Here is a 21088-nt window from a genome sequence, read left to right on the forward strand (position 1 = left end):
CGCCCTGGCACTGACGTTTAAGAAGGCAATCAAAAGGAGCAGAGAGCCATACGGGCCAGGCTAAAGCTGGAGCCTCCATTAGGAGTAAAAGTTCACCTTTGCGCGACCTCTCTGTGCTATAGGACTGCATTTATGGCCTGTTCAGTTTCTACTTCCCATAGACACACAATGAAGCCAACTATTCAGCCCAGCTTGGGACAATGGGGGGCTATTTTAAAGCAAAACGCCACTGGTGGCACCTCCAAAGTAGGGTAAAAAGAGGAGGGTTAAAAATACACAGCTTCACTAAAAGGACGAGAAAAATGATTGAAATGAGAGTGTTTATGAGCCAAATGAACCTTGATAGAGGTTTAGTTCTTCACATTCTATTAGCATGTGTGCGTGTTTCGTAAAGTGTTGGAGCAATATTGCTCATTCTACTTTACTGACAGTCAATCTGATCTCTGTCGGGTCTGCCAGGGCCTCCGCTAATATCCCACTCTCATTACAAACGCACAGGTGTAGCACGAACGGCACGTGAAATGGCCAATTAAAAGCAAGAAATTGTCTTTTTCATCAGCTGCCTTTGTTGCGTGACCGATTAGGGAATAATTTAATAAGCGTTGCTGGATAGATCCAGATTGAAGATACAAAAGGTTATATTTCAGTATGTCTATCTAAATGCATATGAAGCACGTCATTTTTCTCAGAAATGCCCCCTACGTTCGCTCTTTCCCTCTGCCTCAAATGTAAACTGTGTGAGGGGGCGCATGCTTGACTACGGAGGACCAAATTCACTCATGAAATCGCATTTCAACACACTCAGCTACATTTACATGTATATTAAAAACCCACAAACAGGCATATCAGTAATACCGATGGAATAGAATGATCTGATGATTCGGATCTGCATCTGTGGCTCTACATGAATCTCCAGTAAAAATATGCATTAAAAGAAAAGATATAAAATATGTTATGGTTTTAGGATAATTATCAGTTAAAATAAAGTGTGCATTATCAACTTAATCATAGTGGTAACTCTGTGTTGGGTAGTAACTGGTTAAAAATACCTACAAACTATATTTTCAGTAGTGTGACAGTAGCTCAGATGTTTTCAAAACATTGTAGCCTTTCCAGTTACAAACTGCTTTGTGACAACACTACATTGCTGTTTTCAATGTTGCACTGTATTGCGCACACACACACACATCCAACTAAGTAATATTCATACATAAAGTAATAACCATTAATTTGTTAAAATTAAAAATAAATAAATTAAAATAAATATTTAAGCCCTCAATTACATTTTAGGTATTCTTTAATATTTGAGAATTTTTTTTTTTATATATATATATATATATATATATACACACACACATAAAGCAGAATATTTAATGAAATGCTAATTATATTTAATTATATAAGTTTCATTCAGAAACACTCATTCAGTTTTTGTGCCAGTTTTAAATTATATAAATTAAATCATACTTAAAAAATAAAATATAAATTGTGTCATCAAATAGTTACACATTTAAAACTAGATTGATTCCTTAAGTAGCTACAATGTAGTTTGCTATGTTTTGTTAGCTTGTAATGTAAATAACTATTTCATAGCTCAACTGGAGTTTAACAGTTTCAAATAATGTGTAGCTTGTATCTTGGCAAACTACATTTTCAAAGTATCTTCCCCCACACCGGTTAACTTGCTAACTGCTATACTTCAACCAGCTAATCACGCAATAAGACCCCTCTGGTGAAACCAACTTTATTATCAGTATCTGCTCCAGAGAACGATTTACTTAAGTAATTAGTAATTCACATGTTGGCATGCCTCAAGGCAAATTTCATAAATACGAGCATCTCATCTCGACCTAAAAGTCATAAAAGTCCACCTCGGCTCCTCCTCTCCCCAAGTCAATCTGGGGTCAGTCACTATGGCCTGACTGTGCTTAAATAAACTAGTCCAGCTGTTTGCTGCACAAATTCCATTTACACTCCTGCCTCCCCCCTATGCACCCGGTCTCACTCACTCACTCACTCACACACACACACACACTTACATTTACACACTTTTTTTAATCAGTGCACAGCAACCCAGGCCTGGAGGAGTGGTGTTACCCTGTTCCATTGCTGGAAACAGACGAGGGGGAATGGGGCGTACATAAAGGACCAACTTCCAAACACTCTTTTGCATCTCTCACCTCAGACAATTCCATTCAGCCACATCACACCCCTCTTCCTCCCCTCGCACTGCATATTCCTGCCTTTCTCACCTCTCTTCACATTCTTAATAATATCGGCCTCCCCCTTGGCCCTTCCACTGCTTCTTAGACTGGCCTGCGGTGGTGGAATCCCATAAAAGCCCTGATATACTTAAAGCAAAGTTCTTTGTCGTTCTTTGTTTAGGGGTAAAACGAAGTTCAAAATACATGTGCAGCGGTACACTGTTATCGAACATCCCGATGCCGCCCACTCTGATGAAAGCAACGTGTATATGAATATGTAAATATGTGCTGTGCGCTTTCCTCTCAGTAACAAAATAAACACAACAAAAATGGAGAGAACAGCAAGCATTTTTTTTTTTATAAAAAGCATCTGTTCATAGCAACATGGGTGTGTTTGCATGAGCTCTGCAAATCAGCACTCCCGTGAAGTCGTGTCATGTGTATTTACATGGCACTTTATTCAATATATTGCTTAAAAGCAAGCAGCAGTATTAAACATGAAAAACAGTGTCAGTGTCTCATTTCATCAAAAGCAAAACCTAATTTGCTACTATAAAGCGGCTCTCCACTGCACGGACATCTCACCTCCAAGGACTCGACAGACGAAATTAACCCAGAGAAGAGTCTGCGTGAAAGAAGGCAGAGCCTCAGCTAGGGTTGGGTACCATTCACATTTTAACCAGTACGGTACTGGTATCAGTACCTGAATTTCGGTGCTGGTACCCATCGGCGTACCCCGTTTTTTCCCAGAAATTCTTGTTTAAATTTTTCTGAAAATCAAATGAAGGCATTAAACATTTATTTTAAATCAAATGAATATTAAACCCTTTTATTTTTTGGCAAACAAACTGAGGTTTACTGTTGACATTAAAGGGGTCATATGATGCTTTTTTAAAGATCATTATTTTGTGTATTTGGTGTAACAGAATATGTTGACATGCTTTAATGTTAAAAAAACACATTATTTTTCAAATACTGTACATTATTGTAGGTCCTCTATGCCCCGCCTCTCTCAAACGCTTCGTTTTCTACAAAGTCCCTCGACAGGTTGCCATGAAGTTTCTGTGTGTATACAGTATGATGATATTAGTTTTCTCAAACGGTAAAATTCTCGCGAAGTGACTCTCACAGCAGCTTGGGATTAAGTTTTTGTGTTCATGCCGTCATATAGTAAGACGCAGAGGCCGAAAATCACCATGAGCGTCACACGTGCTTCAGTATTTGTTTAGTAAACAAAACCGCGTTTCCGCCATTCATACATACAGAGGCAAGCGGAACATGCAGGATTCATATTTAAACCATCTTTTTGCATTTTAATATTCACAGACACTAGTTCATATCGCGATTCGAATTAAGTGGCAGACCTACTTTAGATTTATTCGTCCAAAATTTACGAATTTACGCTATAGAGTAAATTACGTTTTTATGAAAGGACTCTACGATCCCGTCCGCGTTTTCGCAGAAACCATTATGGCCCTAGAAATGTAACCACACTTCAGAACATTTCGGCTTGCCCTGTGTGTTGTTTGAACGAGTTGCAGGGGTGACCTCACGTCACAGGGTCTCTCTTTGGCACCGATTGATTTAACATGAATCGGTACTCGGTAGTACCGACGCAATTCGGTCGGTATCCTTAAAAGTACAGAGTTCGGTACCCAACCCTAGCCTCAGCGCACACCTCCTATGACGTAATTGTCACGGACCAATGGTAGTACGAAGGTGTTTTGCAGCTGGAACAAACTTTTCCGGAAAGTTCGCTTTGGCAAGCCATTTCAAACTCCCAAAACGAACTTCGTTTTGGCCGGATTTTGTTTGAAATGACGTCACATCAGTTCGTTCTTCGATTTCGCTTGAAGTATATCGGGGCCTTAAGAAGAACCCACTCTACTGGGTCTAGGGAAGCAGGGGCCATGTACATATTAAACCTAAAGATGGATGTGAACTAGTTATTAATACAGTGATGCCATTCTTCTTTAAACACTTACAGCTCTGAAGTGTGGTGCTAGAAAATCACAGAAACATAGGCATGTGTCTTGACTTATTTGCAAATTTTGCTGTGGTTGCTTACACCAGCTAATACCAAACTTGCTGGCTTCCAGGTTTTTTGTATACAACTGTGAGATTTGCATAGCTATCATAATGTCAAACACTAATATGGGGGATTCAGTATCACATTTAAATCTAGTCATCGTCCCGAAAACTTTGCAATGTGTATGTGGTCAGAGATTCCCAGACTTTACCGGGATTACCTGGTCCACTCTAGCAGAGCAAAACAGCTTGCCCAAAGAAAACAGAGGAGATGTAAAGGGGGCTTTTGGGGAAGTCTCAAGTAGGGGCTGGTCTAATCCTGCTGCATCAGCCCCCCTCCAACAGAGGCTGGCCGTTACTTCAGCAAACTCACCCCTAGTGCACCCCCACAAGCTCCTCTCACCAAACAAAGTTGAAACCTTTCCATTAACAGAGCTGTGAAGTCCCCTCTAAAGCCGCTTTTAAAGAGTGAGGCCACTGCCTGGGGGCTGAGGAACACACTTTATAAACACATAGCCTGTCTGTGAGAAAGAGAAAGGGGTGCAGCAGAGATTGCTACGAGTTGCTCAAAAGAACAACGCAGCCAGGAAGACATGAAAACTTCAGACCAAACAACTTCCAGCTTGAGGAGAGAGGAGACCATTGCTGTGATCAACCTCTGTTGCGGCATTCAAACGATCATCGAAAAACAAAGCAGAGTGCAACTGCTGCGAGGTGCTGGACATGCTTCAGAGACGGTTCTCCACTCTTCTGGAGCCGGGGACTATGAGGTCATTCTTGGCATGAACATGGCCTGCCTGCTCTCCTCTGATTCCTCACCCAGTCCAGAGAGAGCACGAGAAATAGAGCACAAATATATCAATGAGGGAGGGCACCCTCATATGCCCACTTCACAAACACAACATTGGAACACCCTCCATTCCATGCTGTTGTCTGTCTCTGAGGGCTCTTCATGCAGCCTGATGCCGGAGGCAAACGCTTGGGCCAGAGGGTACTGCCTCTCTGTCTGGGCAAACATGAAAACAAACAACCACACAGTGTTGGGACGTCAACTGTCAGCTCTGTGTGTGGCAGCACAAGGAGAGGAAATGACTTCACACCGGCAGGTTTAATGGGTCCTCCGCCTAGCTGTCACTGTGGTGGTCTCTGCCGGGCGCTGTAGAGCTCATGCTGGCACCACCATTTCTATTGACACACATATAAGACCTTACACATAAGCTCTGACTGGCATTACTAACCATGCACTAACCAACCAGGAATTTACCTGAGTAAAAAATATATATATATATGTTTTTTTTTTACTTTAACAGCTGATGGTATGGTAATTTGAATAACCAGTAGAGACCATAAATGAAAGCTAAAGAGTTGTGGTCTGACAAGTTTAGTCACTTTTCTGCTTCAGCTTCTCTTACAAAAACTGTACCATGCTGATACCACATCAGGTATTCGGATATATACAGTACCATGGCACTGTTTTATTATGTACCATTATATTTAATAGGTATGTGTTGCCATGATGTTAAAAATTCAAAGCAAGCAACTGACAAAACCTGAAATCTGTTTGTCCGACCAATGACAGATAGGAGATTTCATGGAACCTGTTTACAATTCATTATTTTCATTATTTTTGTAGTTTAATTTGGTGACATTAACAGAGCAGAAATTACACACTTCACATTTAAAAATAAAATAAATTGACTAGAACATTTTCTTATATTTATTAATTTAACTTACGTTACTTATAGAAAAAAATATATATACTGTATATATGAAGTGTTACTCGCTCTAGTGTGCTTATTTTTGTGGTTGTTGTTGTTGGAAGGGTGAAGTTCAGCATGACCTTGCAATCACTGTAATGCTAAAAGCTCATTAGCTAATCAGTGGTCGGCTCGCTAATCAGCGGTCCAATCTGTTCCTAGATTTATAAACATAACCAATATGCTCTAGTGCAGATCCACCCTCCGTCTGTCATGTTCACATTCCCCCACAAAAGAGAGGATAAAAAAGTAGAGAAAGGAAGATAAAATGTAGACAGTGCCTGGGGCCTGTTGTGATGTAAGACAGAGGGAGAGAAAGAGGGGGGTGCACCCTTGTATGGTTCACAGACTCTGTACGAATGCATGCATACACACACGCACATATCCTATGACAACTTGCTGCCAAAGAGCCATCCATGCACATATATCTCCACATATAGAGACGCATTCTCTCCAAGACAAAGAAACTATTTTAACTGTGCTGGTCTCGTTTACACGTGCACACACATGCACACGCAGTCCAACACACATTACAAACGACTTCACATGACTAAATGCACGCAAACACACACACACTAGAACCACTCCAACTTGTCTGCTGTTGACACAAAACAGAGATCAGGTCTGAGCAAGTGCTGAAATTCCAGTATGGCAGAATTGTTATCAAACACTTGAGAACAGACTGAGCCCAACTGTGCAGAAAGGCAAACAATCCCTATATCCATCCAGCTTCATGGAGCTGAGATCTCCACTATGTCTCCATCTTTGCCTGATGTAGCAAGGGATTTTGAGGGTGTAGGTTGGGCTGCATGCCTGTGTCTCGCTGGTGTAAATATGTCTTTTGTTTGGCGGTTTGACCCCAGGGTGTGTTGGTATTTTGTTGAAAGGCCACGGATATTCACGCTAAAGCACCTTGACAGGTAGGCTGTGTGAAGCCCGCTCCAGGACATGGGCTATGGCTCATCTCACCCAGACCTGCTTGCATCCTTGGGGCCGCTGTTGCGCTCACACACATACACATATGCATGCATGAACAGTGAGACTCACACATATGCACGCATGCTCAGCTTAAGCAAATAATTTACCGTGTACACTACATCCAGAATTATGGATCTAGCAAACACGTACTCACACACATACAGTCCAAAACTAGAATCCAGTGTAAGATTTTAATGCCCAGATGTTGCTCTATGATAGTTTAGCAGACTTAATGTAGTTCCTTGTTATTTTTTTTATATATAATTATCCATTTGTCTTGAAAATAAACTGTACTATAATCTTTATTCTCAAGCAAGTCTCCATTTGCTTTCCATTTAAATCTCATTATGGTGTAGGAGAAACAACTGATACACCACATAGATCTCATTTGTGATTTTGCTTTCGTATAGGTAAAACGCTTGTGTATCACCTCTCCAAGATACCTACTGGGTGGGTCAGGGGTCACATTTTCCCCGAAGCTATAAGAACGTTGCCAGATACTACACACGAAGAGCACATAGAGCAATCATCCAGAGCTTTTCTTGAACAAGTTTCAACTTCTCTTGACATGGGCGGGTTTGGCTGTCAGAGAAGTGAAGCATGCCAGTCATCCAGTTCTCTCTCTTTATTTTGCTCTTGCTCCTTTTTTCTCTCAGGCGCAGAAACCTGATCCAGGGTGTGTGGACGCTGTTTCTCTAAAGTAGCCCCGCCACACTTCACTCCATGCTTTTAAGACTTTCAGAAAAGCCGCCTTATTGACAAAACAATCCATCCCTGAGGTTTAAACAGCATCTTTAAAGGGATTATTAAATTCGGCCAGGAAGGGAAGAACGGGCAACACATGAAACCCGATGACCCGCCCATTGATTTTACATCACTGATCTTTATGGAGTGTTCTGAGAATGCTTTCTCTTATCATCAAAGGCTAAAACTTTTCTTTCTCTCCGCATCTTTCCTTTTTCTTACTCTCCCATCAAAGCAATTTCAATGAAAGTTTTGCATTTGTATGTAGAACGACTGACTACCTTTACATCATTATGCAGTTGAACACAATCCCTATCAAAGCTCTGACATCTCCCTCCAAAAATAGATCCCACAGTCGATCCACATCCCCTCCTTAATGCCACGTTCGTTCACGGTGTCTTAGGCTGTCTCTGTGTGCTCATGCGTGTTCGCGGGTGCGTATGCATGTTCGTCTGTGCTCATGCGTGTGTAAGGGTGTCCATAAGGGTGTGACTAAGTGTACGTCTATTGCGTATCGTCCAGATTTGAAGAATAGTTTTCAGACACTCTCAATGCATGTTGACTAAACAACGCACACACCCACGCGGGTCGATTGTTAATATGTGGACCCAGATTTGCAGCAGTCCCTCACGTAATGTTAGCGCCAATAATTCATGAGTGATCTGCACCCCGTGTGGCCTTTAGCATTTTTTATTTAATCTTCAGCCCGCGGATTCTCTGAGTCCTCATCAATAATGGACACGTACATGTGTGTTAACAAGACTATGGGAGCAGGGCTTAAGAAAGCCATCATTTTCAGTTGATCTCTTGTTTAGCTCCATCTGTTAGCTGTTTATTTGATGTCACATTGTGGTTTCCACATGTTCGCCCTTAAGTCCTATAATCAACAAAATTTTTGCACAGAGATATGGTTAAATGATGTGGACCTGCATGCTATTTGAATGAAATCTAGTGGAAGACTGGAATTCATCTTGTAAATCTTGTACGAATATTGCATGTTGGGCCGGTGCTTTGACTAGTCTGAGGAATAGAATCACAGCTAGGGAAATTGCCTCTAAAAATCAGCAGGTCAGGAGGTAACATCACCAGGGGTTGCCATGGAGACACCCAATGATAAGCTTCCTACTAAGCACAACCACGGCTCTATGAAACAACAGATCCTTCTCTCTAACCCCTAATGTGCTGAGCATCTCTCTCTCTCTCTCTCTCTGTTTTCATACACATATTTCATGTCATCTGCGCACTTACACACATATCCGAACACATATCCACACTGATGCACTGAGAGAGGGCTGCAAGATCCCAGAATGCAGGGCTTAGCAGCTAATACTGCTTAAACTGACCATCTCTTGCTCATCGCTTACACACTCAGACAAGTGCTCTTTCTCCCGCATCCACACAAACACAGGCAACATGACAAGTCTTCCAACATACACCAAACCCTGCTCCAAAATGAGTCGGCCCAGTAGCCAGAGTGCTGGGGTAGGACAAGACAGTGTGTGAAGTAATTGCCTGTGTGTTCTCTGCTAACTAATATGGCTGAAAGAATTGATCTCCCATGGGTTGTTGTGAGGTCACAGAAATTGATAACCCCAACAAGATTCCCTTGTGTCCGTCAGCCTGTGTCCCACTGATAGGCCACTTTTGTAAATTAATCCTCATTCTTAGTCACCGATTGTCTCCAAGGTTCCAAACTGAACAATGGTAAGGATTATGTTGTCAGAAATTACACTTTGTGTAATGGGTTTTAATACATCTCCCATCTCTCTCACTCTCCCAACATCTGGTGCACATAGCAAGGGATTGGTTGTTAATAAGCTTGAGAAGCCTGACAGAATAGCAATGTTATGTAATCAGGATACAAAGGTATATTGCATTACAGTTAAATGTAACAAGTACTATAGTACAAACAACTGATGGACATTCCATAGCACTTATCCACATGTGAGACTGCACCCATTACAACCGCCAGTTTCTACAATAATTGCAACTACCACATACAAATAACATGACACTCAAGTGAAACAAACCATTTTTACAGTTGCAAACTCATTGCAATGACAACTGCTGGAAAATGCTTTCAGTGTATGGATACTTGTTTGCTTGCTCTTTAAAAATGTGGCTAACTTCTGTTGCTTTTCTCTTCTAACTAAAAGTAGTTTAATGGTTCATATTTGAATGATTAGGCTACCGATTACCTTTGTGAAGTAATTAATAATTTGTGAAGAGTAATTTGTATCGGAATGCAATTTTAAAGTAACTCTCCCATCCCATGCTGGGAGCTCCTACATCAAGGTCGTTTTATTCAGCAAAATGAATTAGGGCATGTAATCAGATCCTTGGCAATATCAGTCTCTGACACTTAGAGAACAAGAGCAGAGTGAGTTTGCGAACAGAATTTCATGTGAGGACCTGGCAAGAAGAAATATGTGGCAAAGATTGTTCTTTGGGTTCTTGCATCCAACATTCCGTCCTATGCTAGTTTTCACCACCCCACTCCCTATCTCAGGCACTTCATTAGACACGGCTAATAACAGTATGTGCTGATAGCCATCTCTGGGAACAAAAGCACCCCTGCAAAGGTTCTGTCAAACTTAACGGAACTGTTAACAATGGAAACGGCAAAATCAATAGCTGTTTAGGTGGGGACAAAGAGTCCCGTGTCACAGTGAGCATGGGGCAGACAGGTTTTGAGAGGATTCAGATAGGCACAAGAGTAGCTGCTCTTCATATCTGAATGAGAGAACAAAAAATAAAAAAAGTCGGAAAAATCCTGGCGGCAATATCCCTTTGGGTGAATTGATTTGAAGGGAGATGAGGCGATAAGTGGGAGACAGATGGGAGGGGCGAGCAAAAGCGGGGGGAGGGGAGTGTATTAATTCAAATCATTAAGAGCCGCTTGCCAGGGGCGAAGCTATTGATTGCATGTAAACACAAAAGTACAATTGACTTACCAGTTGTTCACTTGTAGTATAGTGAGCCCGGTGTCTTGTGCCAGTTGCTTTTTCTGTTCTTCTGAAGGGTAGGGGTGCTGATAAAAGAGAGAGAGAGACAGAAAAAACAGGAAATAACATGAGAAATATTGTAAATAAATCATTCGAACACATTTGTTAGTGAGAGAAAGGTCTGAGGTACAGAAGGGAGACGTTGCTCACACATTTGTGCAGAAAAGTGGCAAAGCAGCTGTTAATTAGTGTGAAAAAGTGAGCTGTGTCTCTTTCTTAGAGTCATTAATGGAATATGAAATTGTGTAATTAATGGCAGCGAAAAAGGCAAGCCAATTATAAAGTTAAGTGAAGTGTGGGAACAGAAACAGTAATTAGAGTGCTGTACCGTGCAACCCCACTGAAATTTATTCTAGTCATCTTGCTGCCATGAATGCATGATAGAGAATGGATATCTAAAGCCTTGTGTGGAATACAAACCACACATCTGACACATACCTCTTCTTTTTTTTAATCGTTGTAAGATAAGCATCATTCTAGATGATTAGCCAGTCAGCTAAAAGTTAACAACATGGATGATGCTAAATTACTGCGAACAGTTTTCGATACAGCTGAGTTCTTGAAGTTAAGAACTTGATTTGAGCTGATCTAGCTGTTTAAATAAAGGTGAAGTGAGATTTGCTTGATTTATATTAGCATTAGTGTGAAGTATTAAGCTCGCTAGCTTTGAGTCTAAACAATGTGCTGTTCATGAAAAAGACAAGACAGAGCCTGTGTTGAGGCCCCTGCTGAGCATGTAAAATGGGAGGTACATTGTGCAAAGATGTTTACACCACATTTATACCTAGAGAGAGAAAGAGAACCCTGTGTTTTGATCTCAAAGCACAGCAACAACCCCTTTCCCATTTCTGTGGTACAGTATTTTCATATTATGCTTTGTTAACACAATAAGTGGACCTGGACACCTCCAGTCTTTGTGGATGGCTTGGTGTGCTCTTTGTCTTACTGTGCTAACATATTCAGACCTTCTAAGCCCATTACCAAATCTTGCACAACCTGCTAGGGATTAACAGAGACAGGGGCTTTAACTTGGCTTTGGGTTGCAAATCAACCAATGTGACAATAGATCACTGTTCAACAGAGAAGTTAGCAAAATCACTATGGCTGAATGACTTGTTTCCCACTAGTCTACAAACCATAAGTCAACATCCTTGACACCGCAGCAAAGCGACTAAGAACCAAGCATGTCACAGCGTAAAGGTGCTTATATAAGTTGCCTTTATTTATGTGATCTAACATATAGCGTTGAAAAGGAAGAAATTGGCAATTGTGATTCTGATTCATCCTTTGAGAGGTATAATAAGAACAAGGCTTCCAAATGAGCAAACAGAAATTTAAAAATGGTTGGCGCCACGGGTTGTCTGCTCTTTTTTTCGAGCAATAATAAATTGGAATGTCTTTCATGTTGCTGAATGCATGTTTATTTACTGGTACTGCAAGAGAAGCAAGCTGTTTTCCTGTCGCTCTGTCATTTTCATGTGATCCAATTGTAGGTAATTGGAACAAACTGTGGATAATTTCATGCAGAAAGTTATAATTGTAGTGTCGCCTCAAGCCATTCCTACATAGATTTTAAGAATTATTTTATTTATTTATTTATTTTGCCTTATCATATGTTTCCAGTGTCTATCTTTGTAAACCACAATGATGAGGTTTGTGTGAAACCAGGGCCAGGACTGGAAATGTGAGAAAACAACATTCCAGCCTCTTTCACTGTCATGTGATCAGTGATAATCGCTGATAACAGGCATTTGAGTATCAAAAATGTAATGACAGTCAGCCATAATCATAAATTCAACGTATATCTCCAACATCAGATTTACAAATGAACTGTGGAGAAAAAATGGCACTGAGTGTGGCGTGATGGCTAGTCAGCCCTATAGTGAAGTGAACATGTCTGGACAAAAGTATCTGAGGCCTCATCACTTTTAGGTGGAAAGTTGTGTCAAAGATTATGTGACAGCATAAACTCTAACTGCTGTCCAACAAAGAATGACTCCAGCTCAGGGCCGCTACAGTTTCAGGTATGAGAAAACTGTTCTGCTCACTACCTCTCCTACACTGAAAGATTTTATGGACAGCAGGTTCAATTCAGCTTGGTTTCACTCAGACAGGATGATTTGGAAAGAAGAATTTCTTTTTTTGCCAGACCATTTGCATACAAGTTTCTTTTGCAATCCACTATTTTGAAACGGTCTCTTCTACAGCTATGTTTTGTCAGTCATTATGTGGTCTACACTTGTAAAGGTAGATGTAACTAAGAGAGTCATGCACACTAAAATCCACATATTAAATATCTTAAGAACACTGATGAAGTATAGAATGAAGAATGCATCGGCTTCGCTTTTAAGAAAAGAAGTGGGAGGAGGACTGTCAACTAAGGCAACTTGTTAGGCAACTTTACCAAATGAAATGTTACAACAATGCACAATGGGGTGGAGAAAACGAGCAGTCAGGTTTCAGCTCAACTTAAATGTAACCTAATCCTATCCTAACTTCTCAGTAAATCCTAGAAACCCCATACAGAGACCTGTTCTGTGATTGACAGGTGGCTCTGACCGTGAGCATTCAGCAGTACCCAAACAGGATTCCTGTACAAACGCCAACTGGGTCAAGCTCTTCCGCCCACAGCATCGTACGTGACTCACCTTTGTTGTCATAACGACCTCGAGGTAGCCACACCTGTATTTGAGCAGAATGGGGCAGCAGTGACTGAAGCCCCAATTACAGTTATTACTTGTCATATCTGGAAAACATCCAGATATGATTTATTCACATTTAAAGGCCATGCCTTTTTTTTTTTGGTGGTGGTTTCTATGTAAATTGTCCAGTACCTATTTGCAATCATGACAGGTGATAGATAAATTATATCACTAAAATGACTGGATTGTTATTTTTGTTGTTGTTTTGGACCTTTCTATATGCTAAATACATATATTTTTAGCTATGTCTGACGTTATTTTCACATTCTTTGCAAATTGTTTTGTTGCAACAATATTTGCCTGTTTTTGTCTGTTGTGCACTGATGCCTGTTCTCAAACAGGTTCCCGTAATTTTGCAGTTCTTTCTGCAGATTTCGGATTTCTGCAACCCCCTCCCTCCCTTATGGCATCCCTAAATGTTGTAATTTTTTTTCATTGTATGGGTCTCCAAACACCATATTATCTCTATGCATCAAAACAGTGTGATTTAGATTCTGGTTTAACTGAGAGAAACCAACAGATTTTATAATAGTCAGAGAGCGACTGAGTATTTTAATCCTCTTGGCAGCAATACTAGGTGAGAATTGTTTTCTCAGGGTCTCGTGATGCTTTAGTGAGAAAGCAATAATACTGCCTAAAGAACAGATGGGAAATCTCAATGCATCCTCCCTGTTTCCTTTCGCCTATCTTAATGATACGTCTTGTCCAAATATACTACTCCTTTCATCAGAATTTCCAGCCTCTTCTGCACTGGTGGATACCAAGCCAACAATGTCCTCCCCATGCTCAATTCTCCATCATGTATCTTATCTGTGTGTGTGTGTGTCTGTGTCTAGCAGTGCATCAACAATAGTCCCTCCTTTCAAGGTAAATTTGTAAGGGTTCATTTCAGATAGGTTTCCTACTACTGCTTCCCTTCCATATTCCTTGTGGCTAATCCCCATGGAAGCCAAGCTGCCTCTGAGGAATGCCTGAGGCTTGATCCAGGGGCCATTTTGGCCGAGGTGTCTACTGAGTATCATTTCAACATCCCATCTCAGAACCAGCCACTGTACGTGTGGGCTGCATCCACCACTCTTCCGTAGCTTGGTCTTTGAGAAAACAGGATTAGGTCTGAAGTTTAGTGCTCCACCTACTCCTGCTCTGCTAGCATTAACTGCACCAGAGTCACAGCTTCAGGCCTTCAGCAGATAGGGCCACCTACAACATCCAGCCCAAACCTTAGGCTGGGGGAGGAAGGATTACCCTTGATATTTGGCAAAGAGCATTATCATCTCACCAGAAAATTATGCACTTGTTGTCTTCGTCAGTAAGACACGCATGAGAGGAAAAATCACTGCTTTGTTGGAAAGTTATTTATTGTCAAAGAAAGGTGTTATTGCTCAAGAGAGTCATGACCTCAGAGATATTTCTTGGCTGAGGAAGAGTTGAGGCATTTCAAATTCCTTTTTGTGTATGTGACATAAACACAAAGTTGTGTCCTTCATACTTGTTGTCTTCGTCAGTAAGACACGCATGAGAGGAACAATCACTGCTTTGTTGGAAAGTTATTTATTGTCAAAGAAAGGTGTTATTGCTCAAGAGAGTCATGACCTCAGAGATATTTCTTGGCTGAGGAAGAGTTGAGGCATTTCAAATTCCTTTTTGTGTATGTGACATAAACACAAAGTTGTGTCCTTCATTAAGAAAAAAACAAAACAAAATATGCTTCATATAGAAAACTGAAGAGAGAGAGTGAGTGAGAGGGAGAGAGTGAGCAAAAAAGATAAAACAGCAAAGCTTCTATAACCCAATTTCTTCCTAAGAATGATTCACCAATGAGGCAACAACAAAAGAGGGAGAAAGATCTTATATTTGGAAAACAACTAGAGGCTAGGGTTTAAGATGCCCTGGTGGAGTTGGTGACTGGCTGGCTCACAGAAAGTGGGAATGCTTCATTGGGAGCGCCACTAAGTTTGTAGCGAGCTAAGTCAACACAAAGCCAGCACATTAATTATTCACACACAGCGTTTTTAGAAATCCTTGTACTACAACAAGCTAAAACTGGGGAAATTTCACCCTTGGAAGGTTTTTTTTTTTTTTGCCATCTAATCTCCTCTTTTGATAAAATAGGATATGTTTAATTTGGTTTCCAGCATCTTAATTAGTCATCCTCTGTTAAAATTTTTTTTGTTGGTTTAGGGAAAAGGGTGTAACACAAGTGCTTTTAGGTAGAGAACAGGCACTCTTGGTTTGGAGGCAACTGAGGACAGAATGTAAGTCTAAAATTAAAGGATGGGTGTGGGCTGGAATACAAATCAGATCTATCCATATCTGTTTAAACTTCCAAGCCCACAATGTGCTAAATCAACATGATCAAATTTGAGCTAAGGGCTTTGCATTCAAAAATGCAAAGTGCAACAGGCAAAATAAAAATAACACATATCTGGACACCAGGATTTGTAAGCCACTTTATTTGAAGACAGTGGCTGGTATTTGAATAGTTTTACATAGAGTAGAGCAGAGCTATATTTTTCATGGGGTGGCCTATAGCTTCAAGCGCCACAAGACACTGCAAAGAGGTAAGCCAGGTTCAGGCACTGATCTAAAGTCAGTCGCAGTAGGGTAAGCAGTCTCTTATTCAGTCTCATTACAGATCCCAGTGGAAGGGTGGGGAGTCTGTGTTTAAGGGGGATGCGTGTTGTTCCACACCTGCTGTTCACAGTCACACGGTAATAAGGGGGCCAGCCTGCAAATACTGACTGGAGCTTGGTGGACTGCGGCTGATGAGCCCGGGCTAATTCAGGGGTGATTATGTAGTTTACTGGACCACTAAACCTCTTTAAGCTTGTAATTACAGCCTATTTGAGGGGGGAACATTCAAAAGCAATTCAGCTGCGCCGTGCCGTGCCACGCCGACCGCAGCTGGAGGTGGGCTGCCAGCATTCGGCGGGGGAGTCTAATATCTGCTGGGATGGGGATTTTAGCACAGTCAGTCAGGTAGCATCATGGACACATGCCACCTCGGCCGGCCCTGTTCCAGAGAGTGTCAGCCAGCAGCTTTGGTTGACACACAAAACCAGAGCGGCTTGTGATCGTTTAAAGCTGATAAAAGCCCAAAAGATTGTTTTAGCTATTGACAAGAGGACTGTGAGTGAAATGCAAAGCAGTGCTATTAATGCATGCTTCGGTACACAAGCTACTCCACCCTACTGCCTCCCAGTAGCCAAAACTGGGTTTGTTGAAGGCGGGGGCCGAGTGGCAGGAGCAGGAACTCATGGTGCATTAAATGTTAAGAGAATCAGGTTACCATATTGCACCTTGACCAAAGAATCCTTCCCAATGCCTTTACTCTCAAGGAAATTATCCTTTAGCTAATTCCACTGAAATGTGATACTCAAAGGAAGCAATTTCGGAACCACAAAAAAATTCTAATAACCTGTGCGATATTATTATGTTATTATCATAATTACCCTTTTGCCCTGGCTGTTTTAATTAATGTTCAGTGGAGGGCCTGAGGGGAGGAGAAACCTGGTCATGGTTGGAAAAGAGTTAAAGATGGTAAAGGCATTTTACAATTGCTCCCTTATGTAATTTCACTGTCTCAATAAAAGAAGGGCAGACTGAAGGAAGAACACAGAAACATATTTCTCCTCTCTCCTCTTTTTTTGCGATCTTGTTTTATCACCTTCTCCTACCTCTTCTTTCTTTCATTCTCTCTCTCTATCTCTCTTTCACTGAGCGGAAGACAGATCTTTTTTCTCCATCGGTGCACAGCTTATACAAATCAATGACTTAATCTGTCGTAACAAACATGTGAGCAGCACCTTGCCTCTGTCTGCTTCCTTTCCCACCACAGCTAAAACACTCTGCTGATAACAGAAAGAAGAATAAAAAGGCCCATGGACCAAAACTCTCATCCTCTCTCTTAGTGATCTCACTTTCTATTAACGTGTGAATCTAATCTGATGAAATGTGGCCACGTCTGGTTCAAGACACATTGCAGATTCCTCACACAGAAGGGAGTGATCCCTTGGCTGCACGCAGCAATCTCCATGGGGACGACATGGATCAGCAGGTGCTCTCAATGCAACTCCCATGCAGCCATGCATCCCTTATTGCGACAGGAAACACCATGCACTCAGCGCGGCAGGAAAAGGTCAAGATCCACTATCAGAGCTAAATGGAGAGAATCCTATTCAATAGTTGAATATATGCCAGGTCCTGGATAAAGTTAAGGCAAATAAGACAAATCTAAGAGGTTTTAAGTGTCTGAGACCATTTCCCCTTTGTTCATCGCCTTGGGAAATCAATGACAACAAAGACAACGGCACTTTAAAAGGGTCTTGGATTCAGTGCACAGGACATGCTAGCTCCATTAAACAATTTATGCACTTACGCATGATGGTATAAAATAATTGAATTTATCTCCTCTCCAAGCCAGCACACTTAATGATACACTATAGACTATAAAATGCTTGCTCCTTTTTTCCGGTTTTGGAACACTTTGCTTGAAAAATGGAATAGGGAAATGCAGAATATAGCAGTATCAGTCTAGGTGTGCCTGATGCTGATGCAAAAATGTGTAAATGTGTGTTTTAATTTGTGTGTACTTTTTTCAGGCACATTGCCAGACAATTATTCTGTTGATGCTCTGTGACTCCTTCACGAAGGGAAAAAAAGCCCCATCAAGAGGCCTGAGCATAGTGCCTTTTCCTCCTGAAGAACTGTTTGTCCCCAGATGAAAAGCACAATGAGCTCTGAGCAGCACGCATGGCTGAGATTACAAGTAGGAGGAACCGAATTGATAAATTAGTTCAGCAAACGTGCAAACTGATTACCGCATCTCTGCTGCCATATAATCCATCAGGCATACACTGGCGAGCACATGCACACAAACATAGTGAGCCAAGAGTATCTGGGACAGACTGCTGGAGCTCTGCTCTGTGGGGGAATGCTCTGCAGTGGCTATAAGTAAAAGGTATTGAGCTGCTGACTGCAGGCGGAAAGATCCCTGAGCACTGACGATTACAGCATAGCTAGGGTAATTCAGCAAAGCCTGGTCTGAATCAACACACATAGCACCATCTAAAAACACCAATGGATCTTTACCAGACCATAGCTAAACCCTGGGCAACTGGACACCTCTGATTAAGATGCATTACAGAACAGAGCATGTTGGACTGACACCCAAAGATTCAAATTGGCAATGCTGTGGAATGTAGACGTGTATAGACATCCAAATATTGTTGTTTCCACTGTCCTTATGTCACCTCAGGTTGTATCCTCTGCCCTTCCCTGGTTTGACAGTGGATCAAGCACCTACCGTAATCTCTGATTAACATCCTCCCTAAATGCCCCATAAGTCCATCCCAATGACAAATGAACTAACACTACTATGATCACCAACAATGGGTGCTTAGTGGATATCTAAATGGAATGTACCAGACTTCAGGATATTTATACTGTATTTCCTCAGTTGGCTTCTGAATGTCTTTGACAGACAGACTGCTCAGGAGGTGGTGAATATAGGAGAACCTTGCACCACATCATGTTCATCAGTTCATGCTGGCAGAGTGTTTTAATGGGATTTACACAGAAACTAGAACTATGAGATAGACAGCACGTTTTCTCACGTTAAGACAATGGCTGGTATGCAGAGAGAAGACCATGCAGGCCTGGCATGATCTCACACTAAACAGATGCTAGCTGCTAACTCTTCACAAGTAGCTGATAATGAAATACAATACTGTTATAATATTGCAGGCCAGCGTATAACTTTCTGTAACTGACAACGTAACGAAACTGCTTAAGAGTGCATGTTAACAAGCTGGATGGATGGAATTCAGAATTCAGCTTGTGGAAAATAGAGTATGTGAACATTATCTTCTTCATTGACGTGGCTGCAACAGTGGCTGGCCCTGTGGGTATTATAAAATTGTCAGGTTCTTGAGAGCAGTGAGGAAGACTGATGGGAGAGTAAGACTGAGAGACAGCTCTCATCTGGACCAGTTATGCTCTAACAGTTCAGAGGTTACATGAAGTAAAACTTAACAGCCTTTCAGGGACATTACAGAGGAAAGGAGCCAACTCACTGCGTAGGGACACAGAAAGAGCGAGTGGTGTCAATTAAACATGGCTCTTTCTTTGTTCCAAAGCCTCAGTCCAAAGGTGCAGCTGATGTTGGAACGCCGTGGTGGGCTTGGAAAAAGGTCTACTGACGTGATGCTCATCAATCAAGGCACAGATGGCTTGTGAAAGGCCGTGTCAGCAGTGACAGAGCAGCATCCATCCACCTCTCCTTGCACCATATGGATTTTACCAATTCGATCCATTCTGTCCATGACACACCAATGTCTTTTACGCTGTCACCCTCGAAGGCTTGCCAATGATGGATATACAGTCTTTTTCCACCCTCTCTCTCTTTCCCTCTCTGGAGGTGAGAGGTGGGGGTGCAGGGGGTTGTCTATCCACAAAGACCAGCCCCAAAGAGTTGCCTGCCCCATATCCCAGGGGCCTGTCAGTGGGGTAATTGATGATGTTTTCATTACAAGTTGTGAGAGCAGGGGGGTGCATCCTGCCTCAATGGGCAGCCACATCCCTAAGATTGTCTCAGCTGCCTCTTCTTTGACACCAGCTTTTATAAAAAGCATCAAGTCATTGCTTCCATACATTGTGCATGTCTCATACACACAAATAAACATGTATCCTCTCTCTCAAACAAAAACACCACGGAGACCAAAACAGCTACAACAGCTGATGTAGAGTCCCAGTTGGTTGTAAGAAACAGAGTAAAATGGCAAAGACACAGTTCAGAAGAACATAAAGTACAGAGGGAGGCAAGAAAGAAGCCTTTTTTTTTCAAAGATCCACAATGCTTGATCCTCACTGTCTGAAGAATTCCTTGAAGCTATTTCAATTTTGTGGTGCCTCCAGTACTCACTGCTACTTAGATGAAATTAAGAAATAACCAGCGACCTTAGGCTGCTAAATTCAATTTTCAAATATTAATCTGCACAGACTTTCTGCTTGTTTAAAAAAAACCGAATGAATGAATAAACAAATGTAAAAACAATATACACTCCGAGCACCAATTTCTTAGGAGTGACTGGCTTCAGTCATTTGATTTGTGTTGAGGTTTGGACTTGTGTGGTAAAGATGAGAGAAAACTTGAGAGTAGGGCTCTATACCAAAGCAAATGCGAAGTGCCAGGCTGGGGTTGCCATGGGTGCGCTGATATCCTAGGGCTTCAGCAATAAACAACCACGGACTAATGGCATCTGAGGCCTGGTTGACCTCTGACCTCTAATGGCTGGGGTGGCTTTTTTGACAAGGCCATTCAGAGTGGGCTCTTGGCTAACTGTTACCATGCCTAAAGTTTGTTTACAAGTCAACTCCCCGAAGAGAACACAGCCCGTTCCCCCTCCTGCTGGTCCAACCAGCTCAGGGCCCTCTGCACGATTCAGTCCATCGAGTGCAGAAATGAGTTATAGCATTTTTCACACCTGGTTCTGCTCAAGATGCAGCACAGTTGAGGTTTGGCAAAATGTGCTCCCAGTGAGTAAGAGAAAAACAAGAATGTTGCCTCCACCAGAATTGTCACATGTTGTGAAGAAGGTGCTAAATTGGAGCCTAATTGCATTAAAACCGATTATGCCTTCCAGTTTCATTTCGAACACAAGCAGCACGTA

General features: G+C 41.7%; 1 protein-coding gene across 2 annotated transcripts in view; it reads right to left on the reverse strand.

Annotated features, from left to right (window-relative positions):
• The window catches only part of meis1b (Meis homeobox 1 b), a 64663-nt gene that overhangs the window by 7665 nt on the left and 35910 nt on the right, over positions 1–21088 (reverse strand). For both annotated transcript variants that reach the window (XM_016524713.1, XM_016524714.1), the window contains exon 7: positions 10666–10742. In XM_016524713.1, the coding sequence (XP_016380199.1) occupies positions 10666–10742 (77 nt within the window). The remainder of the gene's footprint in view (positions 1–10665; positions 10743–21088) is intronic.

Source organism: Sinocyclocheilus rhinocerous, unplaced genomic scaffold, assembly GCF_001515625.1.
Source record: "Sinocyclocheilus rhinocerous isolate Xijiao unplaced genomic scaffold, SAMN03320098_v1.1 scaffold780, whole genome shotgun sequence".
NCBI classification, from domain to species: Eukaryota; Metazoa; Chordata; class Actinopteri; order Cypriniformes; family Cyprinidae; genus Sinocyclocheilus; species Sinocyclocheilus rhinocerous.